The sequence below is a fragment of the Macaca thibetana genome, chromosome 4 (genome assembly GCF_024542745.1).
Source record: "Macaca thibetana thibetana isolate TM-01 chromosome 4, ASM2454274v1, whole genome shotgun sequence".
NCBI lineage: Eukaryota > Metazoa > Chordata > Mammalia > Primates > Cercopithecidae > Macaca > Macaca thibetana.
In genome coordinates, this window is record NC_065581.1 from 115,699,897 (window position 1) to 115,716,529 (window position 16,633).

At 43.7% G+C, this 16,633-nt stretch overlaps 1 protein-coding gene and 1 long non-coding RNA gene across 2 annotated transcripts in view; one reads left to right on the top strand and one right to left on the bottom strand.

Moving 5' to 3' along the window:
* Positions 1-12,835, bottom strand: part of UST (uronyl 2-sulfotransferase) — a 317,391-nt gene extending 304,556 nt beyond the window's left edge. Inside the window, exon 1 of the mRNA XM_050787162.1 lies at positions 12,589-12,835. Coding sequence (XP_050643119.1) covers positions 12,589-12,835 — 247 coding nt within the window. The remainder of the gene's footprint in view (positions 1-12,588) is intronic.
* On the top strand, positions 12,239-16,047 carry LOC126952517 (uncharacterized). Its single transcript, XR_007724920.1, has 4 exons — positions 12,239-12,326; positions 12,605-12,879; positions 13,536-13,680; positions 16,033-16,047. It is a non-coding gene; the product is annotated as an uncharacterized LOC126952517 (long non-coding RNA).
* Positions 16,048-16,633: the final 586 nt, after the last annotated feature.

Genomic DNA, 16,633 nt, shown 5'->3' on the forward strand with positions numbered 1-16,633 from the left:
CTTGATGATTGAAAAATTATCTTTTGTGTACAGTGTTCACTATTCGGGTAATGGGTACACTAGGACCCAAACCTCGCCATTATGCAATATACCCATGTAAAAAACGGCACTTATTCCCCCTGCATCTATTTAAAAAAAAAAAAAAAAAAGATAGAAGCCTGCCCAGCAACCAAATTCAGCTCTAGTAGTTTCGCCTGACCTCGCTAGGATGCACCCCTGAAAACATGGCTAAACACACACTCTATGCCAGAGTTTGGGTCAGAGACAGAGTACCACCATGGTAACTGCATACATTTCAAGACCCTCACATAAAAAGCACATGCCTCTCTTCAGCCACAAGGAATAGGAGAGAAAGACAAAGATGTTTGAATAAAGTATTCTCCAAATACATTTGAACAATTCACCATCTTATGAGACCCAAAATATTATCACTGAATGGTAGCTCTAGATATCCTTTGCCCACGTGAAAAGAGGAGACAAAAGCCAGAGGTTATGGATCTTAACAAATATTTCCTGTTCCCTCCCTTTAGTTTCCAGGAAAACTCTTTATCTCGCAGCACGAATGAAGAATGTAACTACAAACATTTCAGGCTCTCTCAGGCCTTGGATCTCTGCTCTACAAGCAAACAAGAACAGGCTTTTGAGTTGGGAAATGCATGAGCAAAGAAAACAAGGTGGCCTTAATCCTGTCATCTGCTAAAACAAAATAAAGATACTGCGCCATTTGGTTTTTATATTTATGTGGTTTTCTGGAATCGTTTCTCCATTTTTACCTTTGTGTCCCATGCAGCTGTTAGGGAGCTGCTTCTATGGGCTGTTGGGAGAGCAGGCAACACATTTTCAAGAGTAACCCATGTTAACCCCGCACTGCTGAAGTTGGCTCCACACTCGGGGGTTATGTCAACATTCTCCTCCTTCGAGTAGATCTTCCACACAGGAACTCCTCCCTCCACCTGCTAAGAGGTGACCGCACCACAATCCCTGGGCCAGGCTGGCAAGGCTGCAGGGGTGAGTGCACCCAGGCCCAGGTTGCTCAGGTGCCCACCCTCCTTCCTCAGCCTTGCCCGGCCTTCTCCACCAATCGGCACTTTCTGGTTTCTTCCCCACTGTGGTAAAAATAACTTCCTCTTGAAGTGTCTAAATCTGTATGTGATTTTACACACATTTTTTTTTTTTTGGCACGTTGTCGGATGAATTCTGACACTAAAGCAGAATGAAATTGCAAGAGATCTGCAATCACATTTCTGTAAAGCTCTGACCAAATGAGTCAGTTCCACTGTTTTCTCGAAGATTGAGAAAATACTTCCAGGCAAGACGCTGCATTCTAAGCACCACAGCAGTTCCTTCTCCCCTAAGCTTCTTAGGAACTTAGCAGTGTGGTAGATGGAGGGAGGCGGAGCACAAGGCAGGGTGCTGTTTGTTGTGATCTGCCCATGGCTTACTGGCTGTGTTCTGAGCAGAGAGGGCGTCTCATAGGACCTATCAACCCACACTGACGTGGCTCCCAGAATTTGGCCACACGTGCTTGGAGGAGCTGAAGCAGGGTTCCAGCCAGCCCACTGGGGGCCTTGAAGCCAGACTCTGCTGCACTCCTGCCAACACCCTCAGAACAGCAGTGGGAGGAGCAGTCATTCTCAAAGACCACAGCTTAGAAGAGGATGCCTTCTAAGAGTAACATACCACTGCACAAAGTAGGCTCACAAACTGAGGGAACTGGAAAATTGTTCAGTTCTGTGGCTTTTAAGGGCCATGTAGACAGAGGAAGGGGGTTAAGATGTGTAAGGGAATCAAAACAACTTCATTTCTCCTTGTGCTTACTGGCCAGCCGTGTCTCCTCTTCTGTGACTGCTCCTGTACTCTGCCCATTTATCTCATGAGTTATCTTTTTCTCATTGATAAACTGAACTTTTAAAGATCTGAATATTAATTCCATTTCCTGGGGAGATGTCTGTCCCCAGTTTGGGGTTTTTTTAAATTTTTTGCTAGGTTTATGGGGTGTTATTGTTCAGGTTTCACTTTAATATAGTTTTCTTTTGTTTCTTTGTGGTTTTTACTTTCTGTGTCTTCAAATGACTTCTGATGAGAAAGTACTGGTAAATAGACCTATTTGTCCGGACAAGATTTATGTGTGTAACGGAGCGGGGTAGACATAATAGTCATTTTAATATCTTCAATTATTTGAAGACTATATAGTCCAATAGACAAGCCTATGTAGCTTCCAGAAGAACTAGCAAAAAAATGGATGGAGGCTAGAAAGGAGTAGCTCACCACACTGTGAAGAATCATCTTATCCACTGGAGTTGCCCACAATGAAATGGGATGGCCAGTAGCAGGCAACTGGGAGGAGGTTATGCAAATCCTCATCAATAACACAGCTTTCACCTACCACACAGAGAGACTCTAAACTCTGGAAACCCATGTCTTACTCTGCTGCTTCTCTCTTGGACTTCCTGAGGTCATTCTGCTCCCCCTTATGTCTGGAGCAAGTTCTAGTGGAGTCGGAGGAAAAGCGACTCTGAACTCTGGAAACCCATGTCTTACTCTGCTTCTTCTCTCTTAAGACTTTCTGGGTACATTCTGCTTTCCCTAATTTCTAGAGCAAGTTCTGGCGGAGTTGGAGGAAAAGCACTGCTGATTTTAATTTTAGAAAAAATTTAACTACGATTAAGGCTCAGAAAATGACGACAATGATGGCCTAAAATGTTTTTGTGTATTCTACTTGTCTTAGTCACTGGACTTCTGCAATTTTTAAGTAAGTGTTTAGGTCTAACAAAAATAGCATTATAATTGTTTCAGTTGCTACAATTAAATGACCTCTTGTCTCTTTCAGCACATGATTTTAAGAACAGAAGAGATCTTAGAACGATCTACTTCCGTGATTCCAAAGAGAAAAGAAACGCTCTCCCCTGGGAGTGCACAGAAAAATTACCTCAGGGACTTTTTTTTTTTTTTTTTTTGAGTTGGAGTCTCGCTCTGTTGCCCAGGCTGGAGTGCAGTGGCGTGATCTCGGCTCACTGCAAGCTCTGCCTCCCGGGTTCACACCATTCTCCTGCCTCAGCCTCCTTGGTAGCTGGGACTACAGGTGCCTGCCACCATACCGGGCTAATTTTTTGTATTTTTAGTAGAGATGGGGTTTCACCGTGTTAGCCAGGATGGTCTCAATCTACTGACCTCGTGATCCGCCCACCTTGGCCTCTGAAAGTGCTGGGACTACAGGCGTGAGCTCAGGGACTTTTGTTAAAGGACTTCCAATGCCATGCCCTTTCTCCCTCTCCTGGCCACTGAGATGTATCCCCATAGTGGCAGTCAAGACCGTATGGAAACACTGCTATGGATGAGGGTCCTAAAGAACGAAACAGCTGAGAATCATGGATCTGAGGAAACTCCTTCATTGTAGAGATGAAGACACTGAAGCCTAGGAGGCTCACATGACTTAACACTGACCACTGACTTATTGTCGGGACTCCTTGCACACCCAGGCCTAGTGCCCCTTCCATCCAGCTGCATGGCTCTGCCTGACAGTTCTCCTTATCCAATGGAAAGGCATTCATATCAAACAGCCTTTGTGTTAAAGCAGGAAGCTGTGTGCTGGATGGCAAGGTCAGGGTTTTTAAGGTCCCCAAACCAAATACAACTTTCTACGAAATAATGTAAAATCAGCATTTGCCTTCAACTGCTGAAGGAACTGGGTGACCAGCCATGCCAGATGGTATGGCTCTCACTTGCCCCAACACCCACTGGAGGCTAACAGAGCAAGGCAACACAGAGAGGCTGAGCATGGGAAACAAGCAAGTTCACCAGCCTCTTGGTGAAGACACAAGATCTGCTTCTGCGGTTCACTGCTCTTGCTCTGACTACCAACGAGAGGGAAGTGGGAACTGAGAAAAGAAAGCGGGCATACTACTGGATGTGGTAGTTTCGTCATGAATGGGGGAAGTTCTGGGAGCAGGCACAGTGTATGCCTGGCATTGTGATTATTTCTGAAAGGGTGTAGCTTATGGATCACTAGTGCAATCCTAGAACAGCTGGCTATCCCAGAGAGTAAGCTCCAGCATACTCCCTCCACACAGCTATTTTTATTTTGTGAATGCAGGAACAAAAAAAGTAGTGTGAATAAATTCAAAACAGAGGAAATCAGGCTGTGCAAAGAATGTGTCCTTTAAAGACTATTTCCAGGAAGCAGAAGAGAAGAAGCAGGAAGGTGTGCATATATATAATTAGTGGGATGGCTGAATTACTAGAACCTGTCAGGTTTTGAAGAGCCCTTGCCAATCTGAGAGTAGCAAGATAAGCCACAAAAATACTAGTTAAGTAATTGTGTATTTCTGGGTTTGATTGATTCTTTCCATTGGAAGCCAGGTTATCAGGGAATCTGCATACTCCCCCAGCTGTGTGCTGGTAAGAGTGTGTGTATGCACTCATATGTGTATGTGTGCTAAATGAAGAGGGAGTTAAAGGGAAGCAAAGAACAAGCTCAGAAAATTGACAATTGTTGAATTTAAACGACAGGCCTTGGGTCAGAGAAGTATCCTGTAAAACAGCAATTATTGATCCTATTGTATACATCGAAACATCAGAGGTTCAGAGAAGTTAATAAAATTGCTCAAGCTGTCCCACACAATAAATGGTAACACAGTGCTTCACACCCAGAGCTCTGCTCCAAAACCTATATCCTTCCTAGTTCCTGATGCTTCTGCCCCAAGGAAGGCCTTCCGTGAATATTTGTTGAATGAACAAAGGAATTCATATATCTCAGAATATTCTCATTTTTCTTTCATAAAGATTATGAAAATTGTACTCATTGTACTAAAAAACAGCAATGGTGTTTCCAGAAATGCAGTACAGTTAAAGGTAATCATTCATTTAGATCATCTATTAATGAATGAACTAAGAATTGCCTAATCAAAGCCATGACTTAAGGTTATTATTGCCTAATCAAAGCCATAACTTAAGGTTATTACACCAAACAAGTGTAAATGGCTTGGTGCATTGAGACCTAATTTTATAGTATGGTCATAGTGCAGTTCTAGGTTAAACTCTGTTCAGTCCCTATTTCAAAAATCACATCATTCCATGGTCTCATCTCCTTCATGACTTAAAGTCATGCATGAAACATACTGGCTAATTTAACACAAATTGCTACCTAAAGAAGACGCTAACCTACAGAAATAACTGCTATTCTGCAAACTCCCAAAACAACTGTTCTAGGATTTCAGAAAATGACAAGTAACAAGAAGTTTGCATTCTAATTGCATGCACACAAATCTCTAAATTAACCTCAGATATTCTTAATTACAGAGAGAGCTCTAAAAGTGTAATTCTAAATGCCCAAAGGTAAGAAATGGACAGTTATCTCTGTGCACAGAAGGAAATGTTTGTGTTACCAGGTATGATGGCTTATGCCTGTAGTCCCAGCTTCTCAAGAAGCTGAGGTAGGAGGATGGCTTGAGCCCAGGAGGTTGAGACTGCAGTGAGCTCTGATGGCCCCACTACACTCTAGAATGGGCAACTTTCTCTAAACAAAACTATATGTACTCATATGTCATAAGTGGTTGTAATGTATCTGCTTGGAGCATCAGCTTCAAAGAGCAAGGAAGAAATAAGCTAAAGACATCAATTGGGAAATAAAATTCAAGATGAGATTTGGGTAGGGACACAGAGGCAGACCATTTCAGAGAGTGTTACCAATTATTCAAACTGAGGCCAAGCAGCATCTAACTGACTGTTGTTATTTTAGAGCTTCTTATTTTGATTATATATATTTTTTTAAAACGTACTAAAATGTTCTGTAATTTTTATAAAAACAATATTTCTTCTTAAAACTCTTAAGTTACTTTACTAAAGAGAAATAAACATAGCAAATATTATTCCTATATATTTGTCCTTCATATTATACCACAACATGAATACAAAATAAATTGTATATGAATTCCAATTTCATGAGAATGCTTAAGATTTCCTTGGTTGCTTCATATATTATATAAGGAACATAATGGACCCAAGTGTTTTCCCCTGCTGAGCTCATCAGCTCCATTCCAGTGAGGAGATATAAAGACAAAACATATCCATTGTACTATAATCTACTATTCAAAAATTAGCTACACTCATATTCCACATACAAGTCACAGCAATCTTTATGACAGTTCTAAAACAGGTGTTAACTATCCATGAATTATCATATCTTTGAGATAAATGTAAAGTGTCCAATATTCAAAGTAATCCATAACTATAAAACAAGAGTCCCAGGATTCTTTAGAACAGGTCCTTGTTTTCAATCCTCTTTAGAGTTTGTTTAGGTTTTACAATATACTCAGATACCGTACTTAACACTTTAAAACTCATTTACATAAAAAACTAATTTCTTGCTCCTTGATAAGGTGAATACCTATAATGTAGTGAACAATACATAACAGAACTGTATTTAAGTCAGTTTATTTCCCAACCCTCAAATTAATAGCAAGATCATATATCTGAAAAGGGTCTAGTGTTAAGAATATACAAATCATGTTTATTATATGGCAGTGAGGATGTGAAGAAATTGGAATTCTCACACATTCCTGGGGGGATGTAAAATGGTGCAGCCACTGTAGAAACAGCCTGGCAGTTCCTCACTAAGTCAAACCTAGAATTACCATATGACTCAGCAATCCCACTCCTAGGTATATACTTGTAAGAACAGAAAACAGGTGTTGAAACAAAGGCTTGCAACACAAACGTTCATAGCAGCACTACTTACAGTAGACAAAAGGTGAAAACAACCCAAATGTCCATTAATGGGTGAATGGATAAACACAATGTGGTATATCCATACAGTTTTATGGAACATTTTACTCCATAATAAAAAAAATTCTTAGGAAATATTATTCAGCCATAAAAAGGAAGGAAGTACTGACACATGCTATAACATGGATGAACCTTGAAAACATTATGCCAAGTAAAAGAAGCCAATCACAAGAGACCACATATTATATTATTATATTTCTATAAAATACCGAGAATAGGCAAATCTATACAGACAGAAAGTAAATTAGCGGTTGCTTAGGGTTGGGGTTGATGGTGCAAAAGTGTTGGATAAAGGGTATGGCGTTTCTCCTTGTGGTGATGAAAATCTTCTAAAATTGTGGTAATGGTTACACATATCTATAATATATTAAAAACTATTAAACTATTAAAAATTTTAAATGGGTGAATTATATGGTATATGAATTACATCTCAACAAAGCTGTTTAAAAACTAATAGCAAATGCCAAAATGTACTTCATTTGGAATTCTCTTGCAAAACAGTTGCTACACTGACTTTTGCAAATAAGAATTTTTGTGAAATGTTAGTGTTTTTGTCCCTATTTCTGATAAAACAAGGGATTTATGTATATCACTGTTTGCTTAAAGCCGAGTTTCTATTTAATACAAATAAATATACTTATGACAAAATTCATTTGTGGTAAAGTCTTACTTCTTTCCGAAAAACAAGTGGTAACTCCTAATAATTCTAGCAGCTACAATCCATCAAATAAGATGTGTTTTCATTGTCCATCATGGACACCCACCAGTACAGCTGCAGGCCAAGTTACTGTTTCTGCTCCTTCAGCCTCCCTCTGAGGAAGCAAAAGATACTATTTCTTTTGGGACTCAAAAAGCTTGACCACTTTCTTTCCAGTTTCTCCAAAACAAAACTAACCACTGTCTTAAGCCTGGATTGATGACAGGGAATTTGAAGAAAGACAGTATTTAGATAATCCACATTTATATGTGTTCTTAGACAATTCATACTGAGACTAGTCTACATTAAAAAACAGTTTACAAGGCAGAGTGCTTTTCACCATTCATGCTATTTGTTTACAGGACGGATTACCATAGCTGAATTCCATTTTCTATCCTTTCTCTAATACAGTGCCACTGTGTCCCCAACCAACCCCACAATATAAACTTGTAACTATGAACAAGAATATCATTTTTTCTATGTCAACAATTTCTATTGATAACATCATATTTTATGCATTCAATTCCTAGATTACTGTTTGGAGCCGAAAGTACTATATTTATACCATGTGTGAAATGCAGAAGAAAAATAAAATTCGGCTTTTAAGGTTCAAAGAAACTATTTTGTAACAGATATGGACCTCTATTTTCACATTTTCCTTTAAATGCACTTAAACTTAGAGAATTTCAAATTCAATAAAATGACATACTTTTCATTTTTTGACTCTAAATTGCCAGGCTCATATATAATATATGTAAAGATCGGCAATTCTGAGAACTAAAGCTCTATATCTCCATTTAAAGTGGTATAAATTAAAAATGGAAAGGAAAGCATATCAGCTTGGAATGAATCCAAAGTTTAGCTCCCATAAAGTCTAAATCACATATCCAAGGCTGGATGATAAATCATTAGAGCTTCTCGGTTGTACAAGATCAGTAGTAAGCCATCTGGCTTATTCTGTTTATATCAATGTAATGAGTGTTATTCCAAGTTTTTGATATTTCCACAGCTCATAAGTAATAAGGCTACTGGCAGCAAGGCTGCATCATAACCTAATTTCTGGGGGAGATTTTATTTGATTTTTTGTTTGTTTTCCATAGCAAAACAAAGTTTGAATGCCATTTAAAAAAAAAAAATCACTGAATTGGAAAGACTGTGGTCTCCAAGTTTAAGTGTAGCATTTGCTATATATTTCTATTTACCCCATTGTATGTTTGTGTTCCCCCTCCATCCAATCTGAGGGTGGGAAGTCAAGATAACAGTTATCCTTGCATGATTTTCCTCCCCACCACTTCCTTTACTCTTTTCAAATGTGTTACAGCAGAACATTCTTTAAGGAGAACATGCTCTGCCTTTCCCCAAACTGACTAGGAAGAAGGACTGTTCACCGCTGTCTCCTGTGCGGAAGAGAAAAGATCATCAGTGACTCTGTTCTCTTCCTTCCCCATACTATGCTTTCCGGTTGCCCCACGTCATCCTACTCCCCACATCACACCTCTCCTAACCTCGGAAGGTCTAAAGCCAGCTGGGGTGGGTGCTGTTGGCTGGTCCTTCCCTCAAAACAGTGGAGCTTAAGTAGCAAAGAAGGTGCATTTTTAAAAGGTGAAATTAAAAAGTGAAACCATGTACATTATTACCTTTAAATACTTTATAAATCTACCCACCCCACCCCCCCGACATTCCTCCTTTCTCTCAAACACATGGGAAGCCTCCTGAAAGCAATACTTTGCTCAACAACAACGGTTCTCAAATTCTCTGCGTTGGAATCACCTGGACGACTTGCTGCCGCACAGATTGCTGGGCCCTGTGCCCAGACTCATTCAGCAGCTTTGGGATAAGACCTTCGAATGTACATTTGTCACAAGTTCCCAGGTGATTCTGATGCGGCAGGTCCAAGGACCCACATTGGGAACCAGTAGCCTAGACACAGCACAACTGCTAAAGAAAGAGAAAACACCCAGGAGATGCGAGTCTGACCAACATTACTCCCAGTTGTTGCCCAGCTCAGGGAGGGTCTAGTTCCCTATGTAAATGGAGGCCGCATAGTGCGGAGTAATACAGGAAGGTAGAGTTAAAGCAGACCACTTGCTTGAATTATTTCTCTTCTCTGCTGGCTCCTCAAGATACTCAGAGTTCAAGTATCAAGAAAAGGAAGGTGGAATTATGGACATAAATGTGATTGATCGTTTTTAGCCAGTCCAGATCTTTAGATTCCCTTTTGCATCTTGGCTGTCCTTCCATTTTCTCCTTAAACTGCCCATAGTGCTATGCAATGGGTACTGCAATCAGACAGACATGGGTTGAAGTCCTTGCTTGCTATGTGTCCTTCATAACTCTTTGCCTTCATTTTTCCCGTATAGAAAATGGAAATAACAATAGAACCTACCAACAGTGCTGCTGTGCAGATTGAATGTCACCCTGTGTATGCACTGACTGGTACATGCATGATAAATATTAGCTTTTACTAAGAATGTTACTATCTCTTGGCTTTCCTGTGAGAATATTCAATATGTTAAGTATCACACTACCTGTTTGATACAATAGGTTGGGTCATTAATTCAACCAATATTTATTGAGTGGCCATTGTGTGTCAGACATAGAATATTGTATAAGTATAATGAAATAATATTCTGTAAAGAAAAGTGTTTGATATAAACATATGTTGATTTGGAAAATTTTGACTTTACATGAACTCACATTTAAGAAAAATACTTGCTTCCAAAATTGGCTGAGGAAATTGAGAGGATGTGTTTACTAACCACGAGTTTTGTTTTGACAGACACTAAAATAAAAGAATGGAGGAAAACGGGAAAGTAATTCTGCAGATACAGTGGCCTTATATTATTAAAGGTATATTTTAGACCATCCAAAATACCACAAGCCCACTTTTCCCAAAAATCATTATATTTACGTGACAAGACAACAGGGAACAAATTTGGCCAAGGGTATCCTATTTTCAGTTCACAATGATGTCATTTTGAACCTATCACATCAGTCAGAAATGTAATGATCAGTTAGTAACAGAAGCAGCGTTCAATCTTTCAGTTCTTCCTAGTTTCCTGAGCAGAAGCTGAGAATTCACCCTTCTACCAGCTGACCACCCAAATTTATCAGGCCTCATTGTTTGGAAATATAAAGTGAAAATGTTAATGCAATATATGTTGAAATTTCTTGATTTTATCCTCAGTAGTACCTTTGCTCCTTCCTCCTCCCAGAATCTCCCTTCCTCAAGAAAGGTGTCAGAACCCCAAAACTTTAGGAGCTGGGTGGGAAGTTTCATTGACAGTCAGGTCTGGCTTCTAATTCTGCCATGAAACACTAGGCCTATGAAATCTTGAGTACCCTACGCAAGACCAAGTGCTTTGAGGACAATGAGCACAGGCGTTTTCCATTCTGGTCCCTTACACTTTTCCCTACACCCCTAGCCTCCATATATTACTTAAAAAGAACTTCTGCAAGAATTCATTGTCACACTTAATGGAGAAAGACCCTGAGCCTCAACGCTTGCCTCCCAATGCCTGTTAACAGGGATTGCTGCTGGTGATGAAAATACTGTTAACTTTTGTGGCACTAGCAGGTGTCAGAGAGTGGAGGAAGTTATGAGACTCCACAATATAGAACTTACGAAAAGAAAAGGTTTGATTCCCTAATAAAGGGTATATTGCCCCAAATCCTCTATGAAACCAAATGCTTTGGAAATCTACTTGGGCAAACTTTTCCTCTCATCTATAGTTCCCCAAAGTTTATAAAGAAATAAAAGTGTAACTTTTAAAATATGAGGTCTTGTACAAGATAAAGAACATTATTTTATCCACGTCTACATTTCCAAATTCCCTAACACATTTGTAACTTTGCTGATGTGGTTTTGTTTTTTTGTTTTGTTTTGTTTGTTTGTTTTGGGTTTTCTTTTCTTTTCTCTATTCTCCAGACGGTCTGCTATCTAGACCTGTGGCTTCTGCCACGAAGCGACATTTGGGGTAACTATGGCAGCCTTCAGCTGGCCCGGGTCATTCGGCCCATTTTCCTTCCAGCACTTCGGTGGCTCTGCTTCCCCACACTCGCTCTCATCGTGCAGATGCTCAGGCTTATCACTTCGAATGCTTGCAAGAAGCTGGAGCTCTCCCAGCCTTCACCCCCGCACGACCTCTTCTGGCTACAGACTTCTGAGGGATCTGCAGCCTCCCTTGGCTCGAACGCGCAGGCCAGCATCGTCCTTGCGACCTGGGCTTGCGCTCGCCCAGCCCTGGCACCCCTGGCTCCCGTAGCCGAAACAAGGGAGCTGCGGGGTCACGCCTTCTTGCTGGAAGGGCTTTTTCCCTCCCGTCACAACCCCTTCCTTACTTCTGCTAAAGATAGGCGTCCTCTCTCCTAATAAATCACACACACACAAGTTTTGACTTGAGCTTAAGACGCACACAGCGCCGAGGATCCTCGGGTTACTGGAGGCGACACTGCTGGCCAGGCTGACCCGCGCCCTCTGGCAGCCCCAAACCCCTAGATGCAGCCCGTTCCCCGCGCCAGGCTAGCTGCGGGCGACGGGGTGGGCAGCGGCGGCCAAAGGACAAGCCAGCCCGGGGACAGCACGGAGCCAACAGGGCTGGCGGGCAGGATCCGCGGGACAGAATTCTCAGAGGGGACCGTGGGGAGGGGCTAAACCCACCCGCACTCCCCGGCGCGCGGGACGGGACGGAACTGTGGTCACTAACAATGCCACGGAGCGGACTGTCCCTTTCCTTCGCCACTCCCCGCGCCGCCAAGCCTGAAGATACACACTCCCGCACACCCTACACACCCATCCACTCCGCCCCAGCCGGGGCGGGGGTGGCGGAGGTGGGACGGGCGGAAGGTGAGCGGTGCCCTGCCCCGGGGTACCTGTAGGCAGTGCAACCCAGCGGCGCCACCATCTGGGTGAGGCCAGCCGGACGCGCGGGAGAAAAAAGGCGCTCCAGACCGCGGCACAGATGCTTGCGGGCTTCGCACCTGGAGAGCCCCGGGGCGGCGGCGGCCGCGCGCGCGGTGGCAGCGCGAGAAGTCCCCGGCGCGCCCCTCTCCCCGCCGCACAACTTTGCGCAGTAGGCGCCGCCCTAGAGCCTGGCCAGCTTCCTTACCCAAATACTGCCGCAGGTCGAGCAGGAAGCGAGGGGGTCCCCCGCTGAGCTGATAGAGGAGGGAGCCCAGGCAGAAGACCAGCAGGGTGGCCATGCAGAAGCCGTAGTCCCGGAGGGAGAAGCGCAGGAAAGGCAGCAGGGGCAGCCGGCGCTTCCAGCTGCCCAGGCCCGGAGGGGCGCCCCCCAAAGGGGCCCCATGGGGCCAGGGATCCGCGCCGCCGCCGGGATGCTGCTGCTTCTTCTTCATCGCCTGCTCCGCCGCCTCGCACAGCCTGCTCGTGCCAGGAAAAGGTCACCCATCCGCCGCGAGGAGGAGAGCCCGGCTGGCCGGCTGCACATGGGGAGGGCCGCGCGGAGGGCAGCGGGTGGGGGCGGGGAGGGGCCGAAGTTGCCGGGCTCAGGAGACTTTCCTCGGCATGGTCCCCGCCGCCGCGGCCCGAGCAGCCGAGGTGTCCGGCCCCGGTTCGGGGCGCTGCCCGTACCGGGGCGCCGCGCCCGTCCCGCGCCCGCTAGCGTCCCCACGCCCAGCGCCCTGCAGCGCCTCGGGCTCGCTTGCGGCCGCCGGGGCTCGCCTCCAGCGCCAGCGTGGACCCCCCGGCTTTGTGTCTGTAGGTCTCAGCGTGTTTTGTCCCGGTTCAGGCTTCTCTAAAAAACGGCAGGGAGGAACAGGAGGCGGACACCATCCCCTCGCTCCACCTCCTTGACAGGGGTTTTCCTCCTTCTCCTCCCCTTTCTCCCTCCGGCGCTCCGCGGCTCTCTCCTCCCTTTCCCCTCCCTCTCCGCTCTGGTCTCGGGATTTCGCTCGGGTGTCACGTTACTGCTTTTGCTGGGGGCGGAGGTGGGGGGGCGGCGATTATTCGCAACAAGGAAGAAACTTTCTGGGTTTTTTTTTTTTTTTTTTTCTTCCCCTGTTCTTTACAATCTGGCCGCGGTTTCTGCGCCACCAGCGACCTCTTCGGGGCCCCGCTGACTTCCCTCTCGTAAACAGTCACCGGCAGGAAGAAGCACGACTGACTTTACATTTTTTGAAGTTCAGAAACTTGATTCTCCTTATATATCCCGTGCAAGCTGCTTACACAAGGCCGGCAAAAGGTACTAGGATACAGGCTCAATACTGCTGAGATGGGAAAAGAGTAAGCGGTGCGAGTTATGTTCAAACACGCCCCAGAGGGCCAGGCTCAGCGCCCAGACTCCCGGGAAGGGGAGCAGAAGAGGACGCTCTCTTCTTGCTTTTCCTGGTCCTACAACTACTTCACCTCTCAGTGACCAGAGAGGCAAGTGGGGGGTGCATAGCGGACTCTAGGAGGTCATTGCCCTGGTAGACATGAAGGGGAAAGAGCCCAGTCCCCCTATACGCCGATTTCATTGCTGCCTCTCTTCCCTCCATGGGGAAGCTTCTGGACCCGAAAGAACCTCCCGAGGCAGAAAAGGCTCTATCGCAGGCACAGATCCTCTGATGGGGTGGTTGACCCACGGAAGGGCTGCTCTCATCAGCCACACTTTATGTAAGAATACTATTATCACTATTTATAGAAGCTGTAGCACCTGAGGCCTGTGTGACTCACCCGAGGTCCCAAAGCTAGTAGTGGGAGTTGGGTTGGGAGTTGCACTCAAATCTATTTGACCCTCAGACCCACTATACTAACCACTGCACAGCAGTACTTCCCAGCCAGAGCTCTTTTCCTCCACTTCCCATAGGAGGATGAGATTTAATTCATTTAGTTCAGGCCACGTTGAGAAATGGAAACCTCAGTTTCTGGTGCCTATCATCTCTGGCTCCCTACTCATTTGTATATTCCAGTAATGAACAATTGGATTTAAGGAGGAACCAGGAGCCACGAACCTCTGTGATTCTAAGACTAGGCTCCTAAAAACCTTCAACAAGTTGGGCATCTGAAGAATTTTATATGGAAAATTACAAAATATTATCCTAGACTGAGAACTTACTCTTTAAGAATATGTCTTAACCGCCTTCACATATGAATATCTCTGGTTCATGATTTGAAACATGTATCATGAGCTAGAGAGATGTGTAGATGAGGTGAGAGGTGCTGCACACACAGAGAGACACATGTACACACACACACACACACAATATTCTGCCCAGTTTTACATTGTCCTAGCCCACTTTCTAAGGGATGAGAAGGCTGTTTTGGGGCCCCAAGACAAGAGAAAATCTTTTGTTCTGTCTCTGAAAACCCTGAATAGAGTGTTAATCATTTGTTTCACATTTATCTCTAGAATCAGGGTTTTATATGGATTAATATGCACATTTTAGAAATGTGACTTCCCCTAAGAGAACTGAGTAGATCAGTCATTGCTCGTTAATGTGAATTACTTTAATCAGTGCAGTGAGTAGCCCAGAACAGACTCCCGATTAATAACATTTGAGCTTAAGAAGAGGGACTAGGAGACGGAAGGAGCAAAGCAGTGTTCATAATGTTTCAGGGACCACCTTCCACAACTGGACCTGTATCTGAGGCCTGGCCCTGTAATCTGAACACTCGCTGGATATAAAATAGTGTGCAAGACCCTCTGTGTTCACAAGTCCCACCCCCAAGAAGTCCAGAGAGTTTTCTCACAGCATGCTGTGGGAAATATCCCAATTTTTTCTCCTAAGGAAAGGAATCTGAGGAACAGGGAGATGGAGCAGGAAGAAAGGAAACAAACATCTGAGAAAAATAAGTAAATATGAGAATAAATGTTATTTTAAAAAACAATGAAAAAGTTGTGAGGAAAGTACAAGGGGGCAAAGTCCAGCTTAGAAGAAACAAGCTACGACATGAACTATTTTAGGGAGAATAAACAGGTCAATCTTTAAAAGATTGCGTTAATAGACTCGCCGCCTAAAATAACTCACAGAAGAAAAAGAAAAGATATCAAGATACAAAGAAGTTTCACATGGAAAAAAATGCTTTGTATTTTCACCCAACAAAAACTTAGTTGTTTGGGTAAAACTTTGTTCTTTGAAGTCCCATAAATATCCCTTCAGGAAAAAAAATTAAATTTAAAGTACTTAGACTAATGAATGGTATCTTTATTCAAAGCAGATAACAAATCTAATTAGAGGAAGTTGTGAACGAATTTTATTAGTAGTCTTATAATGGAATATACTTTATTCAGCACCTTGACCTCCATTCAATATCTTTAGCTTCTCAATTCCTTCTCTCTCCAGTGACTCATTTGACCTTTGTCCTCAATGATGACTAATTGCATCTCCTCCAAAATCTCCTTTTCCCCCTTCACAACCTTCTATCCTTCTCTGTTTGGCTTCTCTGGAACCCACCCTGTTTTTCGGTCTTTTCAAGAACTGTCAACTCTGTGTTCATCCATCTCATGTGTTTACTTCTTTCTTTATCCAGTTTTGATTACTGATCCATCATTCTGATCCTTCTTGCAAACACCCCTTCATTCTCCCTGTTTCTCTCATCTTATGTCCTACAGTGCTTGTCTGGTGAAACCCAGGCTCAGTTAAACCCAATCATGCAACTGGACTGGATTGCAGAAAAACACACAGCGCTGGTAAGTGGCTTTTCTTTATATTAGAGAGCACAAATTTCAGATGGATGCACACCCATGGCTGCCCAGCAATCCCACTCACTGAAAGGACTATTTTATAGTGTCTCTGTCTTCAAACCTCCCATCTCCACCCTCTGCTTTCTTCCCTTCAGTCTCAGGGGATGACCTGGATCAGACTTTGTTGAGAAAATAGAAGCAGTAGGATGAGAGCTCATTCATTTCCTATCAATCTATGCCCCGTGCTCTTGGCCTCCCTTCCTGTTTCATTGTGTTCCTGCTTCTATCAAGGCCATGCTGCCACATGTGCCCTAGACTGCCGTTCCCACCAACCCCAGTCCCACACCCAAGCCTGTCCACTCCATAGCCTTCTGCATTTCGGTAAATCATTACACTCTCAAGTCACTTGGGCCCCAAACTGGAAGTCAGATTTTCTATTAATAGTTCATTTATTCTTGTATCTAAACCATCTGCAAATCCTATAGGCATTACCTTTCAAAAAGAAAAAATCTGACCTCCTTTGCCACCC